The sequence below is a fragment of the Prionailurus bengalensis genome, chromosome C2, assembly GCF_016509475.1.
Source record: "Prionailurus bengalensis isolate Pbe53 chromosome C2, Fcat_Pben_1.1_paternal_pri, whole genome shotgun sequence".
NCBI classification, from domain to species: Eukaryota; Metazoa; Chordata; class Mammalia; order Carnivora; family Felidae; genus Prionailurus; species Prionailurus bengalensis.
This window is the reverse complement of record NC_057350.1, coordinates 130,330,832-130,352,818: the sequence shown is the minus strand read 5'-3', so window position 1 is coordinate 130,352,818 and position 21,987 is coordinate 130,330,832. Positions and strand designations below refer to the sequence as shown.

Here is a 21,987-nt window from a genome sequence, read left to right as displayed (position 1 = left end):
TGAAAGCTTTGCACTGCCCTTGGTGCTGCTGCCAAAAGACTGCCATGTCCTTGGTCTCTGGTTTCTGATTGTCTCCAACACATCTGGTGTTCGACCCCAGGACTCCTCTGGGCCCTTAATTTTAATTCCAGCTGTCACTCCAGCCACCAGCTGGGCACAGACATTCCCTGACAGCCCCTCTGCCCAGGGCTTCTCTTATTCAGCCACATGGGCTGTGGGCCTCGTGCAGGAGTGAGGAAGTACAGAGGGATGAGCACCTGGGGAGCAGCCCTGGACCAGTGGAGACGGGAGCTGTTGGGTAACTGAGTGCTCTTCTCACTCAGTTTGAGGTGCGGTCTACTCAGCCCCTCAGAGGTCCCCAGGAAATAGGAGTTGCTCACCATGATCAACTCATAACCTACGCTCAGATTGATTTTCTCTATTTAACTCATCTCAGACCCCCATGGTTGTCCCCTTGGATCACTTCCCAAAATAAGCTACTTTCACACAAGCCCTGGTCTCTCCCTTTCCTGTTTCTGAGATACCTGTAATGTAAGATAAGACACCTGTCTTAGCTCAGGCTGCTGTAACAAAGTATCACAGGCTGGGGTGCTTAAACAACACAAATTTATTTTCTCACAGTTCTAGAGGCTAGAAGACCAGGATCAAGGTACTGACAGGATTGGTTTCTGATAAGACCTCTCCCTTTGACTTGAAGATGGCCACCTTCTCACTGTGTCCTCACATGGCCTTTCCTCTGTGCACAATCATGTCTGCATCACTCTGTGTGTCTTAATCTCCTCTTATGAAGGCACCAGTCAGGTTGGATTAGGGACCACCCCTAATGGCCTCATTTAACTTAATAACCCCTTTTAAAGGCCCTGTCACCAAATACAGTGACATTCTGAGGTGCTAGGGGTTAGAGCTTCAACATATGAATTTGGGGGAAACAATTCAATCTTTAACACTTATATTGAACCAAGAAACTTATGAGTAAATTTATGAGGCTCATAAGGGAATGTCTCTCAAAACATCTGAGGTCAAGACTCCCAGCCATAAGAACAGATTGTCCCTGTGGTGTTTGACTGCAAGAGAGGAGTTAGAAAAACCCTGAACCCATCAGAGCACCATGGCACAGCAACTTCCTGTCAGCCGCTTCCTCCTCCTGCATCACCGGTGTGGCTGACCAGGAAAAGCAGGCATCTTAGACATAGTCGGTTTCATATACTGTGGCTACTGTGGGACTTTGAACATGTTAGTTAATCTACCTGAAATCTCAATTTCCTGCCCTGTCGAGTGGTTGTGAGGATTAAATCGAGCGTGAGAGACTGGGTCAGAGCAGGTGCTCTGTAAACAGTTTTTAGGATTGACTTGAACAAACAGAGCTTACAGTTGTTACATGGTTTAGGTCACCAATGAAAGTTTAGAAGAAAAAATATGTCGCTTAGGACAAACTTTTGGTCCTAGAGACTGTATGTGCTACAGTCTGTTCAATCTGCAGTCCCTTGGCCTCCTTCCACCTACTAATTTAGAAGTGCAGAGTACGGGGAGCAGGTCCACGCTCAGAGGTGGCCTCAGTGGTGATCCCGGGCCTCCTTTCAAAGGAATGCCAGGAGATGATCTCCCCTTCTGTTTCTGAAAGCTCACCAGGGCCCCTGTCTTCCTGTCAGCAGCTTTGCTGACTGTCCCACACATGCAGAAATCACTGCCCAGGCCCCTGCTTTGGCCATTTGTCTTGCTTGAGTCTGGTGGGGGAGGGCAGCTCCCAGAGAGTTACCAGATAGTGACAGATCTCTACCATTGTCTGGGTGGCCAGCAGAGCTGAAGGAAGGGCATGAGAGTGACCAGGAGGGGTTTCATAAGTACAAGGAGGAGTTCACAGGTCAGAATCAGACCTTAGAAGTCTGTCAGGCCACACCTCAGCGTGGAGACCAGTTCTTCTCAGCCCATGTATTCTATTGGGGTGACCAATCTTCCAGTTTATAATCTGAACAGATCCTATGTCTCACATTTATATGTGGTGTGTTATTTGCAAAATGTGGCACATGCTATTATGATTCATAAAATCCACATACATTTAGAAGTATTTTTAAATTTATAGGTTTTTGTCCTTGTGCATTTTCTCAATGAGCCAAAAGCATACACACTGATCATCATGCAAAACTCATGATTTTCTTTTAATGCTCAAAAGGCGTCCTCCTACTCAAAAGGCTGGGCATCACAAGTGATTTTCCACAGAGAGTTCAGCCACATGAACACCACAGGAAAAGCAGTTAACATTAATGAGAACCACAAAACCAGCTGGTGTTCACAGTGTGCATCTCTTTTAGGCTCTGTGCGAAGTGCTGTATGGGCACCAGATCTGGTCACCCTCTGGACCCTTGTCCCCCTCTGCCTGTTGCTCTTCTATGGCACTGAGATGTTGCTGCCTTGCTTTAGGATTGTTTGTGGATTTCTTTGAGCTCACCCAGAGCCAGAGACTGCCCTGTTCATTTTTTGTCCTCTAGGGTCAAGGAGAGGTCTGGAGACCCTCCCTACTTGCCTGGTGAGTGGGTCTGAAGAAAGAGAGCATTTCTGACCATTTCTGCCTTTGTCTAGTCCATAAATGGAAGATTCAGAAAGGGCATGAGAGTTGGTCAGCTCTGCTTATGTAAGCATTCCACATAGAGCTGCCAGCTTCCCTTTGATCAACCTGGCCTTGACCACCCTCTGGCTGCAGAGGGGTAGCAGACACTCAGAGGCCACAAGCCTTCTTCCTACACCCAGCCCAGCCTGTTCTCAGAAGCTGCTTTTGGGTGGAGGGCTGATGGCGTTTCACAGGCACTCAGCAAAGGATGGTCCTAACCAGCTTAGCTGCCTCTCCCCAACAGTGCTGGGTAGCACCTACCTAATAGACCTGCCCAACTTCACATGATCTTGTATCTGATGAGGGTCAGGATGGCAGTGTGGACCTCCAGAATGCTCCCAACGTTTCCTTTGAGTTCCCAGAGTTTTACAGGTTCATGGGTAAGGAAGGTCCAGACTCTGAGCTATTCCCCAGGCATTTCACCTCTTCTCTCTGTCTTCCTCTCAAGGCTTCCTCCTGATCTTGGCACTGACCGAAGCACTGGTATTTGCCACCCAGGAACCATCTCCCAGAGAATCTCTTCAGGTCCTCCCCTCAGGCACCACCCCAGGCACCATGGTGACAGAATCCCTCAGCTCTACCAGACACTCATCCATGGCAACTGCACCCACTTCTGTGGTGACACTGACCCCCTATCCTGATGGACCCTCCTCACAGGCTGCAGCTCCCATGGCAATGACAGCACCCCATCCAGATGGACACCCTCCTACAAACACCATCTCCACCATTATGGCGACAGCAACCACCCCACATTCTGAAGGCCCACTGCCCACAGGGCCCCTTCCTACTGCCATGGCAACCACATCCTCCCCCTCAGAGGGCCGCCCCCAGGGAGAAGCTGCACCCACCATCCTGCTGACAAAGCCAAAAGGAGCCAGCAGCCGTCCCACCACAGCACCCACCCGGGCTACCACGCGCAGACCTCCCAGGCCCCCAGGCTCTTCCCGAAAGGGGGCCGGCAGTTCATCACGCTCTGTCCTGCCTGCACCCAGTGGCCACTCTGGGAGGAAGGAAGGCCAGCGGGGACGAAATCAGAGCTCCACACATCTGGGGCAGAAGCGGCCCCTAGGGAAGATCTTTCAGATCTACAAAGGCAACTTTACAGGGTCTGTAGAAACTGACCCCTCCACCCTCACCCCCAGGAACCCACTCTGGGGTTCTTCTTCCTCACCACAGCCCCAGACAGTGACCACAACCATGGCGCCCAGCAGGACCTCGTGGGCACCACCCACCAACCCCCTTGTGCCTGCAGAGGACAAGCCAGGCCTTAGCAGAGCAGACCAGGGGGGTGGTTCCACTTTCACCAGCCAAGGAGGGGAGCCGGACACCACAGTAGCCTCAGGTGCCCCTGCCAGCCCACAACCTGCCCCAGTGCCTTCTCAGCGCCCCCGCGGTGACCCACAGGATGGCCCCAGCCACAGTGACTCCTGGCTTACTGTCACCCCTGGCACCGACAGACCTCCATCTACCAGCTCTGGGGTCTTCACAGCCACCGCGGGGCCCACCCAGGCTGCCTTCAATGCCAGTGTCTCAGCCCCTTCCAAGGGGATTCCTCAGGGAACATCCTCAACCTCGCAGGCCCCAGCCCACCCCACCGGGGGCTCAGAAAGCACTGTTTTCCAAGCCAAGGAGGAGGCTACAGCCACCCCCACCATGACCAACAGGGTGCCCAGTCCTCTCTCCACAGTGGTGTCCACGGCCACAGGAAACTTCCTCAACCGCCTGGTTCCTGCTGGGACCTGGAAGCCTGGAACAGCAGGGAATATCTCCCATGTGGCTGAAGGGGACAAACCCCAGCACAGAGCCACCATCTGCCTGAGCAAGATGGACATCGCCTGGGTGATCCTGGCCATCAGTGTGCCCATCTCCTCCTGCTGTAAGTGCCTCACCCACTCCCTACTCCTCCCTCTCTCCCTCCTCTCCCTCTACCACATCAACTTGTCGGTCCCCAGAGTTCCTTTGCCCTGGAGCTGGACAGTCCCTGCCAAGTAGGCTGCAAAACTTCCCAGAGTTACAGGAAACCAGGTGGCAGGACAAGAATCATGGGTTATCTCTACCCCTAGTCCTCTGCTCTGCCAGGCTATGGCTCAGATGCTCACTGATCATAAAGACAAAGCTCCCAAGAGTTGGGAAGAACCTTCCAGGTAGTCCAGTCTGACTGCATTTTTTAGAAAGGAACACCAAGCTAGAAAGGTCCCATGGCTCACTCAGGAGCCCAAGGTTAAGCAAGAGACAGGCCTAGGAAGGGACTGTCTTCCCACCCAGTGCTCTTGTCATGACACCACCCTGCCACACTCACCCTGGAGGGCAGCCTGATAATGGCTATAGTGACATGGCACCAAGACACCGTAGGTGAATGTTGGCACTTCTAAACGTACAACCTCCAAGTAGCAAAACCTTCACCTTCCTCTCCCACTTCACATCCATCTTTCTGCCTGCCTTTTCTCCCATCCCTCATCTCTTCTCCTCCTACTCTCTCTCTCTTTCTCCAAAAAAGAAGAAATGAAGCTTTGATCTTGCAGGGATTTCTATCAGCCTTGGCAAAAGCAGTTCCTATAGCTAAATTGAGCCTTGAGAGTTACATGTAAATTTAGCTCTTCTCTCTCTCTTCCCTGGTTTTATTTGTTCATGGGTGGTGTGAGCTAGATAACAATGTAGATCCCATCATTGCTTCCACTGGTACTGGTGGAGAAGGGCTCTCCCCAGGCCACCAGCACCTCCTTGCTGCTCCCTGTCATTACTTTAATGAGAATTCAGGAGACCTTCTCCCTGATGTCTCCATACAGAACCTAACATAATCACTCAGAACCTTAGGGCTTCCTTTTATGTCTTTGCCATGTATTTGATCCTAGATTCTTAGAGTTTCTCTGATAACCTCACAGGAATCCTCACTGATCTTAGCTTCAGCTCACCCATAACAGTTATCATCTGGCCTCCTTCTGAACCCTTCTAGGGGTGAGAAACCCCCTGTGCTCCTCATTCATTGGACATCCCATTCTCCTATGACCCCCTCAGGTTGTTACCCAACTCTCTTGGGAGCCTGACATTTGCCTCTTTGTAATTTCCACTCTGTGGTCCTAAGCCATGTCCTCTGAAACCACACAAAACCAGTCCATCTACCAATCCGTAAAACATTTGAAATGGCACTCAAGGGCAGCCTTTCTTTTCCCAAGTTGCTCATTACTATTCATTCAAGTCTCTTCGTAGGGCCAAATTGCCCTGGCACTTCCCCCTTGTCTGCCACTCTGGATGGCCACCAGTTTATCCCTGCTCTCCTAGAAGGAAGCACAGCATTTAACATGCCCAGCCATGGCAGAGGAGAGCAGATGGTCGCTCCTTTGTTCTGGACATTTCGGTCACATTCAGGAAGCCAACACTGGCATCGGCTCTGTTGGTGGTACCGTCACATCACACCATGGGCTCATCCTGATCTCAAGAGGAATGAAACCCCAGAAACTTTCCACAGAGGAGGCTTTTAAGCCAGCTCTCCTAGCCTCTCCTCAACCCATGGGTCATTTGAACATTAGTACAGGGGGTGTGTGCCTTTAACATGAACATAATTTCTGCTTGGCATTGTACCAATAAGATCTTTTAAAATCTAGATTCTGGATTCTTTCCAGAAGCCACCTCTCCCAGCTTTTTGTTTCTTTCTAGTTGATAAGCAAAGCAAACTTTCCATGTCGAAAGTGGACGGCCTATTTCTGCTCAAGGACCCAATTCAGGAAAAGTGAAAATGTTTGCAGATTGCATATTTCATTCTTTCATTAAGTGGCTTTATTGTCTTTCATGGAAATACAAATGAATTCTTAAAACTGATTGCCCACTTCTGAAACAGAAGAATGATAATGAGAAAATGTAGCACTGTTAGCCAATAAATTATTAATAATGGTCATATTTGAGAAGTAACCACATTAGAAACAGCTTTCTAATTTTCTATTCTCTACATGTCTCCAGAGGCTTTAGTTTACAAAGTGAGTTCCCATTATTTTTAATAATTCCATCCTTGGGGCACCTGGATGGCTCAGTTGATTAAGTGTCCAGCTTTAGCTCAGGTCATGCTCTCATGGTTTATAGGTTCAAGCCCCACATTGGGCTCTCTGCTGTCAGTGCAGAGCCCTCTTCACATCCTCTGTCTTCCTCCCTCTCTGCCCTTCCTGTGCACTCTCTCTCTCTCTCTCTGTCTCAAAAATAAATGGCCATTTAAAAAAAATCATTCCATCCTTAAAACAGACTAGCCAGAGGGATTAAAACAAAAACAAAAACATAAACATGCTATGCAAGGAACACACTTTACAGGGAGGGAATAAGTCACCAGGTGAAGTGACTTTTCCAGGGTCCTAGCTCACATAAGTCAGCCCAAATCTGGTGGTAGAATCTGTTTGATTCAACACAATATTTCCCAAGTGCCCGTTGTGTGCCAAGCACTACGCCAAGCATTAGGGAATTGATATACGTGATGTGGCTCCCTTCCCCAGCTCCCAGAGCCCTCTCCCCACCTGGGCCTTTCTCTTTGCCTGGTTTGGACAGCACAGAGTAGATCCAGCCTGCACCCCACAGGCCACACCCACCTGTGTTTTATAGTTCTGAAAAGACTTCTACAGCCCTTTTTACATGTGTGAGTTTGAAATTAGATCAGATCTTACTGCAAAGCCAGAAAACCCATGGGCTGCCTAAACCATGCATAATAATGTCAACTAAGGTAGTAGCAAATACATAGCCTGGAACTGCACCCAGAGAATGCTTCGGCAGTCTGAAAAGAGCCTTCAGGTGCTGGGACCGAACATACCACTTCGTAAAGGAAGATATGAGTCTTTGTTCAAAGTGGACTCTTGCAACCTCTTAGAACCAGACTCCACTTCTTTAGCATCTGTCTTACATTTCCATCGTCCACATGGGAGGGTCCCCTAACCTCTCACTCCTAAGGTCCCTGCCTTAGCCCTGGCTGCCTCCACATAGGGCTCCCTGCCCTTAGTCGTGGCCCCAACTCCTGTGGGTCCTCTGGGGCCCTGTGAAGGCCCTGATGCAAGGGACATCAAGATAGAATATTTGTCCAGCTGCAGAATACCATGCTCTTTCAGAGCACAGATGAACAAATATCCCAACTGTTTTCATAGCCTAATCCCACTCCAGTCATTAGACAAGCAGACCTCTTCCAGTGGCTGCATTTATCCTAAAGTTCACTCTGCTGCCCTCAAAGATGGGTCTTTGCCAGTTTGCCAGATATTTCAGGCAGTCTAGGTTGGTATCAAAGTGCGTGCCTAGATTTCCTCACACCTGGCTTTTCAGACCAGCCCTGGTCTTGTTCCTGCTTTTCTCCATCCACCAGAAGCCAGAATTCAGGTGGCCAGGGTTGCTAGGCAGGTGGGTGAATCCTCTACTTCTGTTGGAAGCAGGGGGTGATCATAGCAAATCTCAGGCCTGTGCAAGAAGGGATGTCATCAATTACACCAGCCCTTGCAAATTGAAAGCTCCACCCAATGGCTGGAAGGCTAGATATGCCACAACTGAGAAATGCTTTGTCTCCTGAGACATGCCAGAGACAGCCACACAGGGTTTCAGATGTGCTGAGAACCGAAACTGATTGGATCCAGGCCACAATTGACTGGGGCAAGGGAGCCATGTGGCTCTTGAGTTGGTCTCTGCTGCCACCATCAGGAATCAAAGAGCCCACTACCTCCTGCCGGAACCCTCTGGGCCTGGCACTGAATTGATCCTCCCGCACTGCTATCAGTGCTCTGGGTTTTCATCAGGAGGTCAGTTTTGTGACTCTGCCAGGCTCCCTGGCGTCTCTTGCACATGACGCATCTGTTCTCGAGAATGTCTTCACTCCGCTTCCCTGAAAAAGATGAAAGCCTTTCTGGAGGGTGAGAACAGAAAACAGGCCAGTGGCAGATGTTTTTCATACCAATCTAAGTTGAGCCTGGCTGGAACCGGGAAGCAACTCTCTCTGACCCCGGATATGTGAGGGTCCATGTGCACCTCACCCCAGAGCATTCTGGCTTCTTGCAGACATGCAGTTAATGTCACTGGAGTATCAGTGCAGCATTCAGCAAGATAATATATCCTGTGGTCATGCAGTTCTTGGCTATGTTCATTGTTCTGTGAATGTTAGTCCAATCTGAATGTGTGTATATGTGTGTAGTTATGTATGTGTATGTATGTGTATATAAAATATATGTGTGTGTGTATGTGTGTATATACACACACACACACACACACACACACACATACATATATATATATGTGTGTGTGTGTGTGTTTTATAGGCCCAAAATAACTTTGTAGTTACTACATAAGAAGACACGGGTCAGAGTTACTCTTTCCATGAGAAGAATAGAATAAATTGGAATGAGAAGGAAGTGTGTCCAGGAGGTTTGTCTCCTTGGGGCTTATGAGCTAACTGAAGCCAGGGTGGTGGGGAGCAGCCTCAGGGCCAGGGGATGTCACTTCAGCTGGACCAGAGTGTCATACCTATGTTCTCACAGCTCATCTCTGCTTCCCAGTCAGCACCTCCTGCTGGGGGCCTTCTAATCCCACACACCAGGATGGGGAGCCAGACAGCCCCTAAACCTGCTTTCCTGAAGCCCATAGCCTCGTTTTGAGCCTGGCCTCCTTCCCAAACTCCCAAAGGTGGGAGACAATGGTCCACAGTCTGGCCCCTCAGGCCGGCACCACTGGACCAATCCTTCCCTCCAGGGTGTCAGGCTTCTCCTCTATAAGATGAAGTGCCCAAACTGAAATATGTCACACCTCCCTGTCCTCTAACTTTCTAACACTTTTTAAAAACTCTTCGTTTATTTATTTTATGTGAGAGATCGAGAGAGAACGAGCAGAGGAGGGGTAAAGAGAGAGCGGGAGAGAGAGAATTCCAAGCAGGCTCCATGCTGCCAGCCCGGAGCCCAACGTGGAGCTCGATCCCAAGAACAAACAGTAAAATCATGGCTTGAGCTGAAATCAAGAGTCAGACACTCAACCAACTGAGCCACCCAGGTGCCCCTGTTCTGCTGCATAAATCATTGGAGAAGAAGGCTGGTGTGACAGAAAAGCTTGGCTCATGGACTCAAACATACCTGGATGTCATGCCAGCTCTCCTGCCGGCCACCTGTGGGGCTTGGACAAGTTATTTAACTGTCAGTCCAATGTTTCCTCACCTATAAAAATAGGACTAACATCCTCTGTGTTAGTTCAGGACTTCAAGAGGCAGATGCCAGCATGGGCTTGTGTTTGCCCAGAGTTGTGTCCCTTACCAAGTGCTTCCACATGCCTCAGATGTGTTCCCAGCCATGTCCAGGGTGATCTCACACAACAAGCATCACTCTGAGGGTCACAGAGACCCAGGTCAGGTTCCATTAATTACCTGAGTGATCAAGATCAATTTTGTTAACTTCCATGAGCTTCAGTTGCCACTTGTGCAAAGGGGAAGAGTAACAGTACCTTTCTCAGAGAGCTATTTTGAGGGTTAAATCAGACCATAAAGTGCCTAGGTCAGCCCTGGGCATGTATTAGAGACTCCATAAATCTGAACTGTACTTTTCTTTCTTAGATGAAAGGTCAGGCCAGCAAAACAATGAAAGTTCTAAACCACAGGTGGTGCCTTGGCCTTGAGCCACTCAACAGTCATGCAGCCCGGTATTTCTTTCTACATCTCTCTTGTGGAGGGTACTGGAAGAACAAGAAGAAAACTGTCATTAATTAAGCACCCACTGTGCATCCAGCAGTTTGCTCAGCATTTTGCATTCATGATCTCAAGCTCTCATTACAGCCCTGAGTCCATAGCAGTCAGTATGAGGAAGTGACTTACCTAGTGTAACGTGCAGCAGTCAGACTTCAACCCAGGTCTTGTGGATTCCAAGCCCACGCTCTTTCTATGTCAGGCCAGCTTCTATTATATAAATGAAATGGCACTTGAGAGGCACTGGGAACTCCTGGAGAGAAACAGTCAGGCCTAGAGCACTAACAACATTTGAGGAGAGAAAGCTAGGAACTGAGCCCCCTGTTCCAGTCCCCAGGCCATCCTGCAAGCAGGCCAACCCTTCCCATCGAGACAGGGTCCTGGTCCCACATTCTAAACAGGCCCTGGCTCTGGAGCCAGGGGCAGTGTGGGCTTGAGGGAGCACTGGACTAGGAGTCAGAGGACCTGGACTCTGCACCCTGTGCCAGCCCAGGTTAGCAGCATGAGTTCACTGCAGCCTAACCCTCTCTTTCTGGCTTCTGTTTCACCAGTTCGAATCCCCCCCTCAGGCCACTTAACCATCCCAGTTCCAGGAGCAGGGTAGAAAGGTAGTGACAATGAATAATAAAGATGCCAGAAAAAGGGACACAGGACCTAGGGTCTTGCCCCAACCCTGCCACTCGCAGACCTGTGACCTGTGGCAAGTCAGCTGGATGCTTTGGACCACAGTCTTCTCATCTGTAAAATAAGGAGAGTCCCTAAATTAGCAGATTTTCAGGCTGAGTTCTGCAGCTCCCCTTCCTCACCCCCATTCATCCTCCAACCACCCCCGTCTTTGGAAGGAAGGGAAAGAAGAAAGGAGAACTTGAATTTGGAAATTTTTCAAAATTTAAAAAAGTCTATACCAGCCAATATAAAATTCCTTTTATCTCAAACATTCAGAAATCTCCTTTATATCTTTAAAACTTTTTTAAGGGGACATGGAAGAATAATGAGCAAATTAGAGAAGTCTTTCTCATCAAAGTAGATTGGACCAATAGAAACTTGCCCAACCTCAGTCTTGTCTGGAGGACTTTTCAGGTTGAGATAAGAGAGTTACAGAATTCCTACATCATCCTGCGGGGGCCTACAGGGTGGGCCCTGTGGTCTTAGCCTGTGTGGGTGCCAGCTTTTTCAGGTACCCCACACCCCGGCAAGTACAGGCGCCCTGATGCTGGCTAACCCTCAGGCTGCTGCGAACAGAGCTGACACTCTGCTGCCCCCTGGTGGTCGTTGCTATCTTGGTGCCGGCCTCTGGAATGCTCAGCCTGGGGTCCCCTCTCTGGAGCACACATGGTTGGCACCTCCAGGATGTTAAGTGCAGCCCTGCCCACCCCTGGCCTGGAGTTTCAGCCACTGCACAGGCTGTGGTGATGATGAGTCTTGGCAAGGGATGCCCAGTCTTCATTTACTGGCTTCTCCCCAAGAGGGTTACTGTCACCCTTGTCAAAACATCACCCGTTGCACTGTGTGAGCCGGGACAGGCCACCTTACCTCCCCAACTTCAAAAGCCTTCCCCATTGGCATGCCGAAAGCCCTCTGTTCACACCTGATTCATAAGCAAAATCCAAACATACTCCTTCCTCCCTGGGGCCCTGCAAATCTCAAAGATTGGACAGACGGGGTCACACATCAAGCTGCATAGAGCCCCAATCAGGCCCATCTGTGCAGTGTGGACTTCTGTGCATCAGTCTTTGTGAGGCAGAATCATGAATGGTTAAGAGCACAGATTATGGAGTCCAGATGTCTGGGTTTGCTCTTGGGCAAGTCGCTTCACTTTTCTGAGTCTCAGTTTTCCTGCCTGCAAAATGGGAACCCTAAAAGTACCTCATGGAGTGAAGTGGAAGATTAAATTAATTAATATTTCTAAAGTGCTAGGAAACCTTCATGGCACATAAACACTATATAACTGTTAGAAGCTTTTTTTTTTTTTTTTTTTTTTTTAAGGGAGGAGGAGGAGGTTGGTGATAATGGAGGTGATGGTTATGGTGCCAGAGCAGCTGTTTTATCAGGGTCCAAGACCTCTGCTCAGTAATACTATTCTAAGTCTCTACCATCAAGCACTCCTGTGGTATTCAAGGGCTCATTTTGTAAAGTTCACCAAGTCCTGTTCCTCTTTCTGCCATACTCCTACTCTGGCTGAGAATTCTCCTCACCAGTCCAGCAGTACAACTGAGAGCACACAGCCATTCTCTAAGCCTTTCCACCAAATGAGCAAGGCCTTTTCTTGGAGCAAACTCGAGGAGTGGCAGTGCAGCACCCATAGATATCTGAAATTATATCCAGGCCTCTTTCCTGTGAGCCCTATGGATGCAGCCACTGGACATGACCCTGGCTTCATCTCCTACCTCACTCCCCTACACTCCAGCCAGGCTACTCTTTTCACTCACATCAAGTGTGTCCCCACCTCGGTCCCTTTGCACATGCTGTTCTCTCTACCTGGGGCATACTGCCCCATTCTGCTCTTGTCTAGCTCCTTCTCCATATTCTGTTCTCAGCTTTAAGGTCACCTCAGGAAAGCTTTACATGATGACCCTAAAACATTCTCTCCCCAAACCCTGTCCATTGTCTTTCTCACTTCACACTGTTTTATTTTCTTTCTTCAGTTACTGCTATCTGAATTTATCTTATTTATTCATTTTGTTTATTATAGATCATGTGACCCTGCCCCTCATCCCGAGTATCCCTCCTTACACACACTAGGAGGGATGTTTATGATGCAGGGCGGCCTTGTGTTGTTTTTTTTTTTTTTCATTCCCTCTCTCCCAGAACCTGGCCCACAGTAGGCATTCAGCGTACGTAGATAACTGTTGAACGAACAAGCAAACAAAGTGACTGATGGAGTAAGTGGTTGCATGTATGGCCATCACAGCCCCACCTGGAGACTGGCGCCTGTCACTCAGCACTGCTGGCTCCATGCTTGTTGTCTCCCTCCCCTGCCTCTAACTTGGACTCTCTCCACAGCCGTCTTGCTGACAGTGTGCTGCCTGAGGAGGAAGAAAAAGACGGCCAACCCAGAGAACAATCTGAGCTACTGGAACAATGCCATCACCATGGACTACTTCAACAAGCATGCTGTGGAGTTACCAAGGGAGATCCAGTCCCTTGAAACCTCTGAGGTAATGAGCCCCAAACCAAGGGGTGCCCCTGAAAGGTCTGGCTCCAGCACAGGGAAAAGCCTAGGCTCCAAAGTAAGCTATGGAGCCTCTGCTTGCTTCTCAGTGTCTTGCTCCTTGAAGGGTGGTCTCTGGACCAGGAGACTGCAGGCCCCACCCAGTCCTACTGGGTCAATCTGTACTTTAGCAAGAATTCCCAGGTGCCTTCTACATATGTTAAAGTTTGGGAAGCACTGTTCTTGGGACCTCTAGTTTCTGGGAACGGTTCGATAAGTATTCACTGAGGACCCAGCTTGTGGCTGGCAATCCCTGGGGACTGTCAAGATGAGAGCTTGCTCTCAGGGGGCCCAGATTCCAAGATGTGGTTGAGGTATGATGAGCCCCACACATCATTCCAAAGCAAACAAACTAGGGGAGATACAAGAAGAGTTGCAGAGGTATAGAAACCTAGGAGAAGAAGGCCTTCACAGTGGGGTTTCGGAAGGATAAATGGATTTTGACAGGTTTCCCAGCAAAGTAAGTAGCCTGAGTAAAGGTGAGGATGTGGACTGGACACAGCATATTATGGGGGAAAAGAATACACTGGGTCAAGAAGTGTTTGCCCAAACACCTGTCTGGCCAGTGAGAGAGCCAGACTTTGAGGTGTTCCTTCTACCCTCACACAGGTGGGGCAGAGGACAGGACACATCAGGAAAGGTACATGGATTGGGCATGGGCTTGAATGGGCTTGAATGGAGTTCATACTTTAGTCTTGGGCAGTGGAGGGTCATTGAAAGTTTTGAGCTTTGTGTGGCCTAGTTTTAGAAAGATTGTGCCAGTGGTCTGATGAAGGCACTGTATACGTGAGTAGTGAGTGAATAGGAAGGAAAGGAAGGGTGGTTTAATGGATGGATGAATGGATGGGATGACCGGAAGAAAGACTCAAAATAAGTAGGCCAGCTGGGACCAATCAAGGTCCAGGAGAAAGATGGCAGACATCTGAGTTAAAGCAGGGAGAGCCAAGAAGAGTTCTTCTGGAGACACAGTGCCCTCTTCCCCTGCAGATCCATCCCCCACAGCAGCCAGAGTGGGCTTTTACAAACATAAATCTGATCACATCGCTCATGTACTCAGAGCCCTTCAGTAGCTTCCCGGTGCTCTCAAGTTAAAATTCAGAGTCATCTACAGGGCCTGGGAGGTTGGCCCGGCCCTGGCCCGACTCTCCAGCCTCACGTCACTCCACTCTCCCTCTCATTTGCTAAGCTCTAGCCACACCAGATTTCATTTCTTTATGGCACCAAGTTACATTCTGTTCTAGGGCTGTGCATGACTCTCCCCTCTGCTGGAATGTTGTCTGTCCCTCCCCAGCACCCCCTCATGTTCACCTCAATAACTTCTCCCTATCACTCAGGCCTGTCATCTGTCTCTGCTGCCTGAGGGCAGGAGCCCTGTTTGTTCTTCTCACCACTCTATCCCTAGCACCTAGAACAGTGCCCAGCACTTGCTAGGTGCTTGGTAAATGTTTATCACATGAATGAACCACAAGTTTTGTTCATTATTGATCCATCACCCAGCCCAAAGCCTAACACACAGTGGACGCTCAATAAAAAATTTTAACTGAAGGACAGAGGGACAGGCTTCATGAAGCAGTGACCTTTAGTATGGTCAGTGCAGCAAAAGTGGTAGCTACAGTCATTGTGGTGAACATTTCATCATGCAGACAATTGTCAGATCACTATGTTGTACACCTAAAGCTAAAATAATACTGAATGTCAACTAAACTTCAATAAAAAATAAAAATTTATTTTAAAGATTTTCTGAAAACTATTATAATGAGCGAAAAATGGCTAAGTTAGCAGAGGGGCTGGCCACACTTTGAATGTGGGCTGTGAATCCCTGAACTCTAAATTTCTCATATTCCTGGGGTACCTCGGTGACTCAGTTAAGTGTCCGATTCTTGATTTCGGCTCAAGTCATGATCTCACGGTTCATGAGATCGAGCGCAGTGTCAGGCTGTGCTGAAGGCACAGAGCCTGCTTGGGATTTTCTCTCTCACCCCTCTCCACCCCTCCCCTGCTCGCTCGCTCTCTCTCAAAATGAATAAATAAACGTTAAAAACGTTTAAGTAGGGGCGCCTGGGTGGCTCAGTCGGTTGAGCGCCGACTTCGGCTCAGGTCACGATCTCGCGGTCCGTGAGTTCGAGCCCCGCATCAGGCCCCTGTGCTGACAGCTCAGAACCCGGAGCCTGTTTCGGATTCTGTGTCTCCCTCTCTCTGACCCTCCCCCATTCATGCTCTGTCTCTGTCTCAAAAATAAATAAACGTTAAAAAAAAAAAATTAAAAAAAAAAGTTTAAGTAAATAAATTTCTCATAGTCTCTTTGCAAACTGATAAATGAAAACCAAAGCCAAAGGGCCGTGCCTGTGAGCTTACTATAGAAAGGGCCCTGCCTGTGCAGCGTCCCAGTTAGTCATTCCAGCCAGGGCACCTGGGCTGCCATCAGACACAAGCCAGAGGCTCTAGTAGAGGCTGCCTCTAGCAGTCACCCTCCCAGGGTCAGGAGGTTGCAGCAGAACCAGCAGCAAAAAGGTCAGTTTGGCTTCAGCACAGGCTTTATGGCTGTTTCCCTCCCAGCAGGCCTCCTGCCCTCATCCTGCTTTACTTAGCTCATTGTTAGTTTGTTCCCACTCTCTGGGCACACCCAGGCGCTGTGGACCACCCCGAGAGCAGCCTTGCCACCACAGGGCATGTGCCCCACACTCCACAGCCGGGGCAGCCCTTACTGTCCGCCCTGTAGGCTGCCAGCGCCAGTGGCTGCCAAGTGCTTTGCCTAAGCAGGTTTCTCTGGTGCCCTGCTCCCCTTCTGGGTTGATGAAAGAGCAAAGCACAAATCTAGGCTATACAGGCAAAACTGTGATGCCCAAAAAGTGCCTGGAAATTTTTCCATGCTTTTTTTTCCCCTCCTCTTCCTTCCCTTCCTCCTCTTCTTCTTTTTTTTTTTTCTTCTTTCTTGTCTGTTATTTCTTAAGTAACTTTCTTTTTTATGCTGCAAAAAGTATCCACATGGTTCACCCATGGTGAACACTTGCTTTGTAAGAACTATAAAGGGGGAGCCTAGGTGGCTCAGTTGGTTGAGCCGCCAGCTTCGGCTCAGGTCGTGATCTCACAGTTCATGAGTTCGAGTCCTGCATCAGGCTCACTGCTGTCAGCACAGAGCCCACTCTGTATCTTCTATCCCCCTCTCTTTCTGCCCCTCCCCTGCTCACACTCGCTCTCTCCAAAATAAACATTAAAAAACAAAACAAAACAAAACAAAACCATAAAACGACACACCAGATCTCATCCTCCAAAATTCCCCTCCACAGCTCCACCCAAAGCCCAATGAAGAATGGGAATGGTAGTCCCCTCAGTGACATGCTGCCTTGTTTTCCTTACTTAGAGGGCTGACTCTGTGTCTGCCTCTGAGATGGGCACTCAACCAATTCCAGACATTGATGGAAATTCTCGTCTTCTGGAAAGTCATTTTAACGACAAATGGCCTTTCTTTCTTTCTCTCCTTATTATCCATAAGGCAATATGTACTCCTCAAAAATTATACATGTTTTGCTTAAAAATAAACTTGAGAGAATTAATTATGTCTTCTTCAAGTGGAGACATCTAAGCAAGTCTGGCTTAAGCCAGCTCTGCCTCAGCATATTACTGAGTCTTTGCCCTGATGTAGCCTGCAGGTTCTGAGACTTCAGTGTTTGACAATTAGGACAAGCTGTGACTTTTTTTCCCCCCTAAATTATACCTGGGCCTGAATCTGAGTATAGACATTTAGTGGCCCACAAATGCTTGCAGCCTTTATTGGATGAGGCCAAATCTATTCAGATGACCTGATCAGTGAATTACCTCTTTGTAGGCTTTTCCATTTCTGGGGCTGTGGAGACAGACTGTATTTTTCACTTACCACCCATTGTCACACAGAGATTCAGGTCCTTTCATCTCAGAACCATCTAGTACTACAAGAAATGAGGCTATAATTCTAAGCAGGTTTTGAGAGGACTCAGGATGGGGAGGAGTGAGCCCTTGAAGGCCCTGCCGGGTGGGTGGTAGGAGAGGAAGGAGGTGGGCAAGCGTAGGGTGTGAAGGTGGAGGGAAGAAATGCAGCCACATCTCCCAAAGATCTGTGAGAAAGAGGCAGGAGGGAGAGTGTGGGTTTGCCCACTAGAGCACCGAGATACGCTGAATGTCACTCTTGGCGGGCCCTCTCGGACTTTTACAAGGAGAGCAATACCATCTCTGGCAGCCTGAGCTGGGAGTGATTCAGGAAGCAGGAAATCTTGTTCAGAAGCTGCTGCAAAAATATGAAAGAAGAGCAGAGAGGGCTCTGCGCCTCCACACTGGCAGTGAAGATGATGAAAGGTGTTTACCAAAGCAATCCCATGTGGAAACAAATGTCCTCGTGTGTGTATTTCTTTATGAATGGCCACTGCCTAAACCCTCTGAGATCATCCCATGTCCTGCCTCTCTCCTCCCAGGACCAGCTCTCAGAGCCCCGCTCCCCAGCCAACGGCGACTACAGAGACACTGGGATGGTCCTTGTTAACCCCTTCTGCCAGGAAACACTATTTGTGGGAAATGATCAAGTGTCGGAGATCTAACAGCAGCAACCCTTGCTTTGCCGTTCCCTACCATTCGTCTCTAAATTATAAATATACAAATATATATTATAAATATAACCTTTGTGTAACCCTGACTTAATGAGAAACATTTTCAGCTTTTTCTCCCCCTAAGAATTGTCAACATCTTTTTTACAAGTGTGGTTTAAAAAAAAAAAAAACTTTACAGAACGATCCGTGGCTTTATAAAATAAAGGTATTTCTAAGCAAAGCAGTTGCATTGATTGCTTCTCTTAATAACTGTCCTTGAGCACTTGGGGTCCCAGCAGCCCCAGGCAGGTGAGGGAAGAGACAGACCTGTAGAGGTGCGATTTTAAATTGGTCAAGAGTACGGCCCTTTGCGTGCTCCTTAAAGTTCTGGTTCCTCTTGATTCAGTGGGATTCCCTTCCCTCCCCCTCTGTGTACACACCAGTGAAGGCAAGTGGGCCACCGGGGGAGAAGCAGTAGACTCGTGCACAGAGCAGGAAGGGGGAGCACCTCGCCACCCCAGCAGATAAACGTCCTGCACCTGCACAGTGGCACCATTGGCTGTCAAGCGTAATTCCAACTGAGTTAAGGACCGCTGGCAGGAACATGCAGCCCTCAGGAGCCTGTGGAGGACATCGTGGGCGTCCCGTCAAGGCCACATCCCCCTAACATCCCACGACAGGGAGTTTCCACTGTGCTAACAACAGGACTGCCTTACCCTGGTGGAAAATAAGCCCCCCCCTTAAGCACATTCCTGCATCCTCTCCAACACCCACATCTGCTTTAAAACTCGTGCCTTTCTCTAGAGATGGTTTAGATGTGGATCCTAGCCCGGGAGCTTTGGTATGCTTGCTCTCCTTCAAGGATCAAATGTTTATTGGGGTTCAGCTTTGTTTTCTCAAAAGGCATCGCACTGTGCCCCTGAGGAACATGTTAAGAGGCCTTGAATTATGGGGCTGTAATTTTCTAAGCCCTCCTGTGATCTTAAACAAGATTGCTAAAGTGGATCACTTGGGAGAAGACATCCTGATATCCCTCCCTGGCGTTGCAGACCTGCCTATGGGTCAGCAGACAGGCTTGCCATCCAGCTCGCATTCTCCAGTCTCCCCTCCACTGCTCCCCTCGCCTGTCCACGCTCAGGAGGGCTCAGACCCACAGAGACGCAACAGAGGCTTCCACAGATGGCTGCTTCTCACTTTTTCCCTAATAGAGAGTGGTTGGGAGAGAAGATAACTGCTTTGACTCTTTCTCTAAAAGAAAATTAGTTTGATAGTATATTTTCAATATAGATGTTCTTATAGTCAGATTGGGAATTGAACTTGAATGTTGATTCGTATGTTCGTGTTGTTGCTGTGGTCTTTTTATCATACCTTTTTCCTTTCTTCCTACATTTTTTTTTTTTAAGATGGCCTTCAAAAATGTGTGTTCTCAATGTTGTATGAACCTACTTAACATGAGTTTGGTGGATGTGTCTCTTTAAAGACTCTTCAACCCACAAGGAAGCAGGTTAAATGTTGCTCTGAGATTCATTTCCCAGTGTGCTGCTGTATGACCTTTTAACCTTCTATTTCTGTTAACTATTGCATTTAATATAGCAATGTGTGTGCGTATATATAGAAAGAAATCTGTTTGTAAAGTAAAATTATATATAATATATGTAATCAAAGATACATATGTTATATATACATATGTGGATGTATGACTTATTTTTCCTTATCCACAGAATTCAACTACCATGTATATATAAATAAACTTATTTTACTAGCCAGAGGATTAAGTTGCTAATACATTTTGCATTCTTTTCATTTTAAAATGACTTTTAAGTCTTCCTTAAGTCCCGACACTGCCTAATGTCCATCTGTATTTTTTAATCTATTTTAACAATAAGTTGGGTTTTATGAGTAATGAGCTATTGGCAGTTTGTCATTTGGTAATACCAATCCTTTAGAACATGTTTGTGACTTCTCCAAAAGTCCTCTTTCTTTAGGTCTTTGGAAACTCTGGTGTCAATTAAGGTACATCCCTTCTTCCCCTCTCCCTCCACAGGGCTGGGGGTTTTACTGTACGTATCAGAGAAAGGTCAGAGAAAGCTGGGGTTAACCTGTCCACTGAGAGTTACCATTCTGTAGGAAATAACAGTGCCTAAACATGACACCTGTGCAAACAGCTTCATCAGTAGTTTGAACCCTTCATTTAGCCTTGGATGATACACCCTGAAATTCCTGCAGCCCCTTAAGACCCAGGCAGCACCCCCTGTGCTAGGAGGATATTATTATAAGAGTCTGGCGGGTGTGGTGGGGCCTATAGGGTGCCTCAGAGGTGGTGTTTGCACCAAGAATGCCACGTCTAAATAAGGACACTGCCACCTTTTACTTGATCAAGTTGGTTCCTTAATCTGTTAATCATATGCCAACATTGATCTTTATACAGTATCTTCTGTGTCAACTCAGACAAAGTAGAAAGGGGAAAAACAGTTATGGTGTCCTAATCAGCAAGGAAGAGCACATAGAATATCCCAGTAGGTAACTGTAGTTTTGAACTCTGCTTGTGTGACTTTGGATAGTACCCTGTTCTCTAGGTGGTGGGAGACAGAGGGCGTCCTACATAAGTCACTGGACTAGGGGTCGGATGAGATTTTCTTGTCCTAGCTCTGTTATTTTCTGGAGAGGGGACCTTGGAAAAGTCATTGCAGCTTTCAGGATCTTCATCACATAAGGAGTTAATAACTGATCATTTGACATGTGATGATACTTCTGGAATTGTACAGTGCACAGCCCAAATAGCAGTACATGTCAACCCTGTACCTACCTTCCAAGGTTAAATTGAGAATTCAGTGAAACAAAGTATGGAAATTATGTACAGCACTAGGATAGATTCAGTACTTACTAGAAATTGGCTTCCTTCCCCTTCTCTCACTTGAGGTACGTCCCCGTGGTGCAGGATTTGGGATAAATATCCAGCTCTGGGTTTTGGCTACTTGGTTTCTCTACTGTAAAACTTACGTGCAGTGGAGTTTATTTAGGTCCATTTTGTTATCTCAGGATAACAAAGAGGATCTTTTCTAGATCTGGGAAAGTAATTGAGGTGTGACCATAACAACAGGCCTTACTGGATGCTGACAGCAGGAATTAAAACCCAGAGGGTGTCATCAAAACCTAACTTGAAGCACCCACCCTTAAAGAGCTTACTGGAAAACCTTCTCTTTGCTTTGATTTACTAGTTTTCTGGCAAATGGAGAAACAGAGGTGTAGGGAACAGCTACAGCATAAAAGGTGCCCAACATGTGTGGGACCTGAATTCCCAGGATCCCTTGCACAACTGCATTAGGGAGAGCTCAGGCCAGTGCATGGAAAGCAAGATCCAGAAAGGTGAAGCAACGTGGCCATGGTCAGGCAGCTGATAAACAGCAGTGTTGGGGGAAGAAAAATGCCACAGAAGGACCTGAAGCTGCTACCAAGATTGAAGGAGGGGAAGGGAGGCAACAGGTTTGGTTTGTTTCTCTTCAGTTCATGGGGCTGCCTCCCACTGTGGCTGGTTCACATCCATTTCCATCCTCTATTACCTGTGTGGACGTGCATGCACATTCACACATTTACATACACAACACATGTAAGGAAAGCTCTGAAATCGGCCCTGGAATACCTGGATTCAGTCCTGGGTCACTACACTTGTGATCCGAGGCCTTTGGGTCTCAGTTTACTCATCTGTGAAATGGGCTGCTTGATGCCTGCCTTGCTCTCTCTTAGGTAGTAAAGTACACAAATCCAGAAGAGCCACCCCCACAGTCCGCACTGATCTAGCACCCCCATCACCAGCAGAAAAATCTGGGAGGTCAGGCACATGACCTTGCAGAGAATGCATGAGTGCCTTTCTGCACACAGCCCTGGGCAGGGCCTGTTTCCCTTTCAGCTCGGTGAATGGTGGAAGCTCATGGAAAACAGCAGA

General features: G+C 48.1%; 1 protein-coding gene across 3 annotated transcripts in view; it reads left to right on the top strand.

Annotated features, from left to right (window-relative positions):
- The window catches only part of TMEM108 (transmembrane protein 108), a 370,767-nt gene extending 350,952 nt beyond the window's left edge, over nucleotides 1-19,815 (top strand). For all 3 annotated transcript variants that reach the window (XM_043595388.1, XM_043595386.1, XM_043595389.1), the window contains 3 exons: nucleotides 3,054-4,481; nucleotides 13,281-13,435; nucleotides 17,934-19,815. In XM_043595388.1, coding sequence (XP_043451323.1) covers nucleotides 3,054-4,481; nucleotides 13,281-13,435; nucleotides 17,934-18,056 — 1,706 coding nt within the window. In that variant the 3' untranslated portion in view covers nucleotides 18,057-19,815. The remainder of the gene's footprint in view (nucleotides 1-3,053; nucleotides 4,482-13,280; nucleotides 13,436-17,933) is intronic.
- Nucleotides 19,816-21,987: the final 2,172 nt, after the last annotated feature.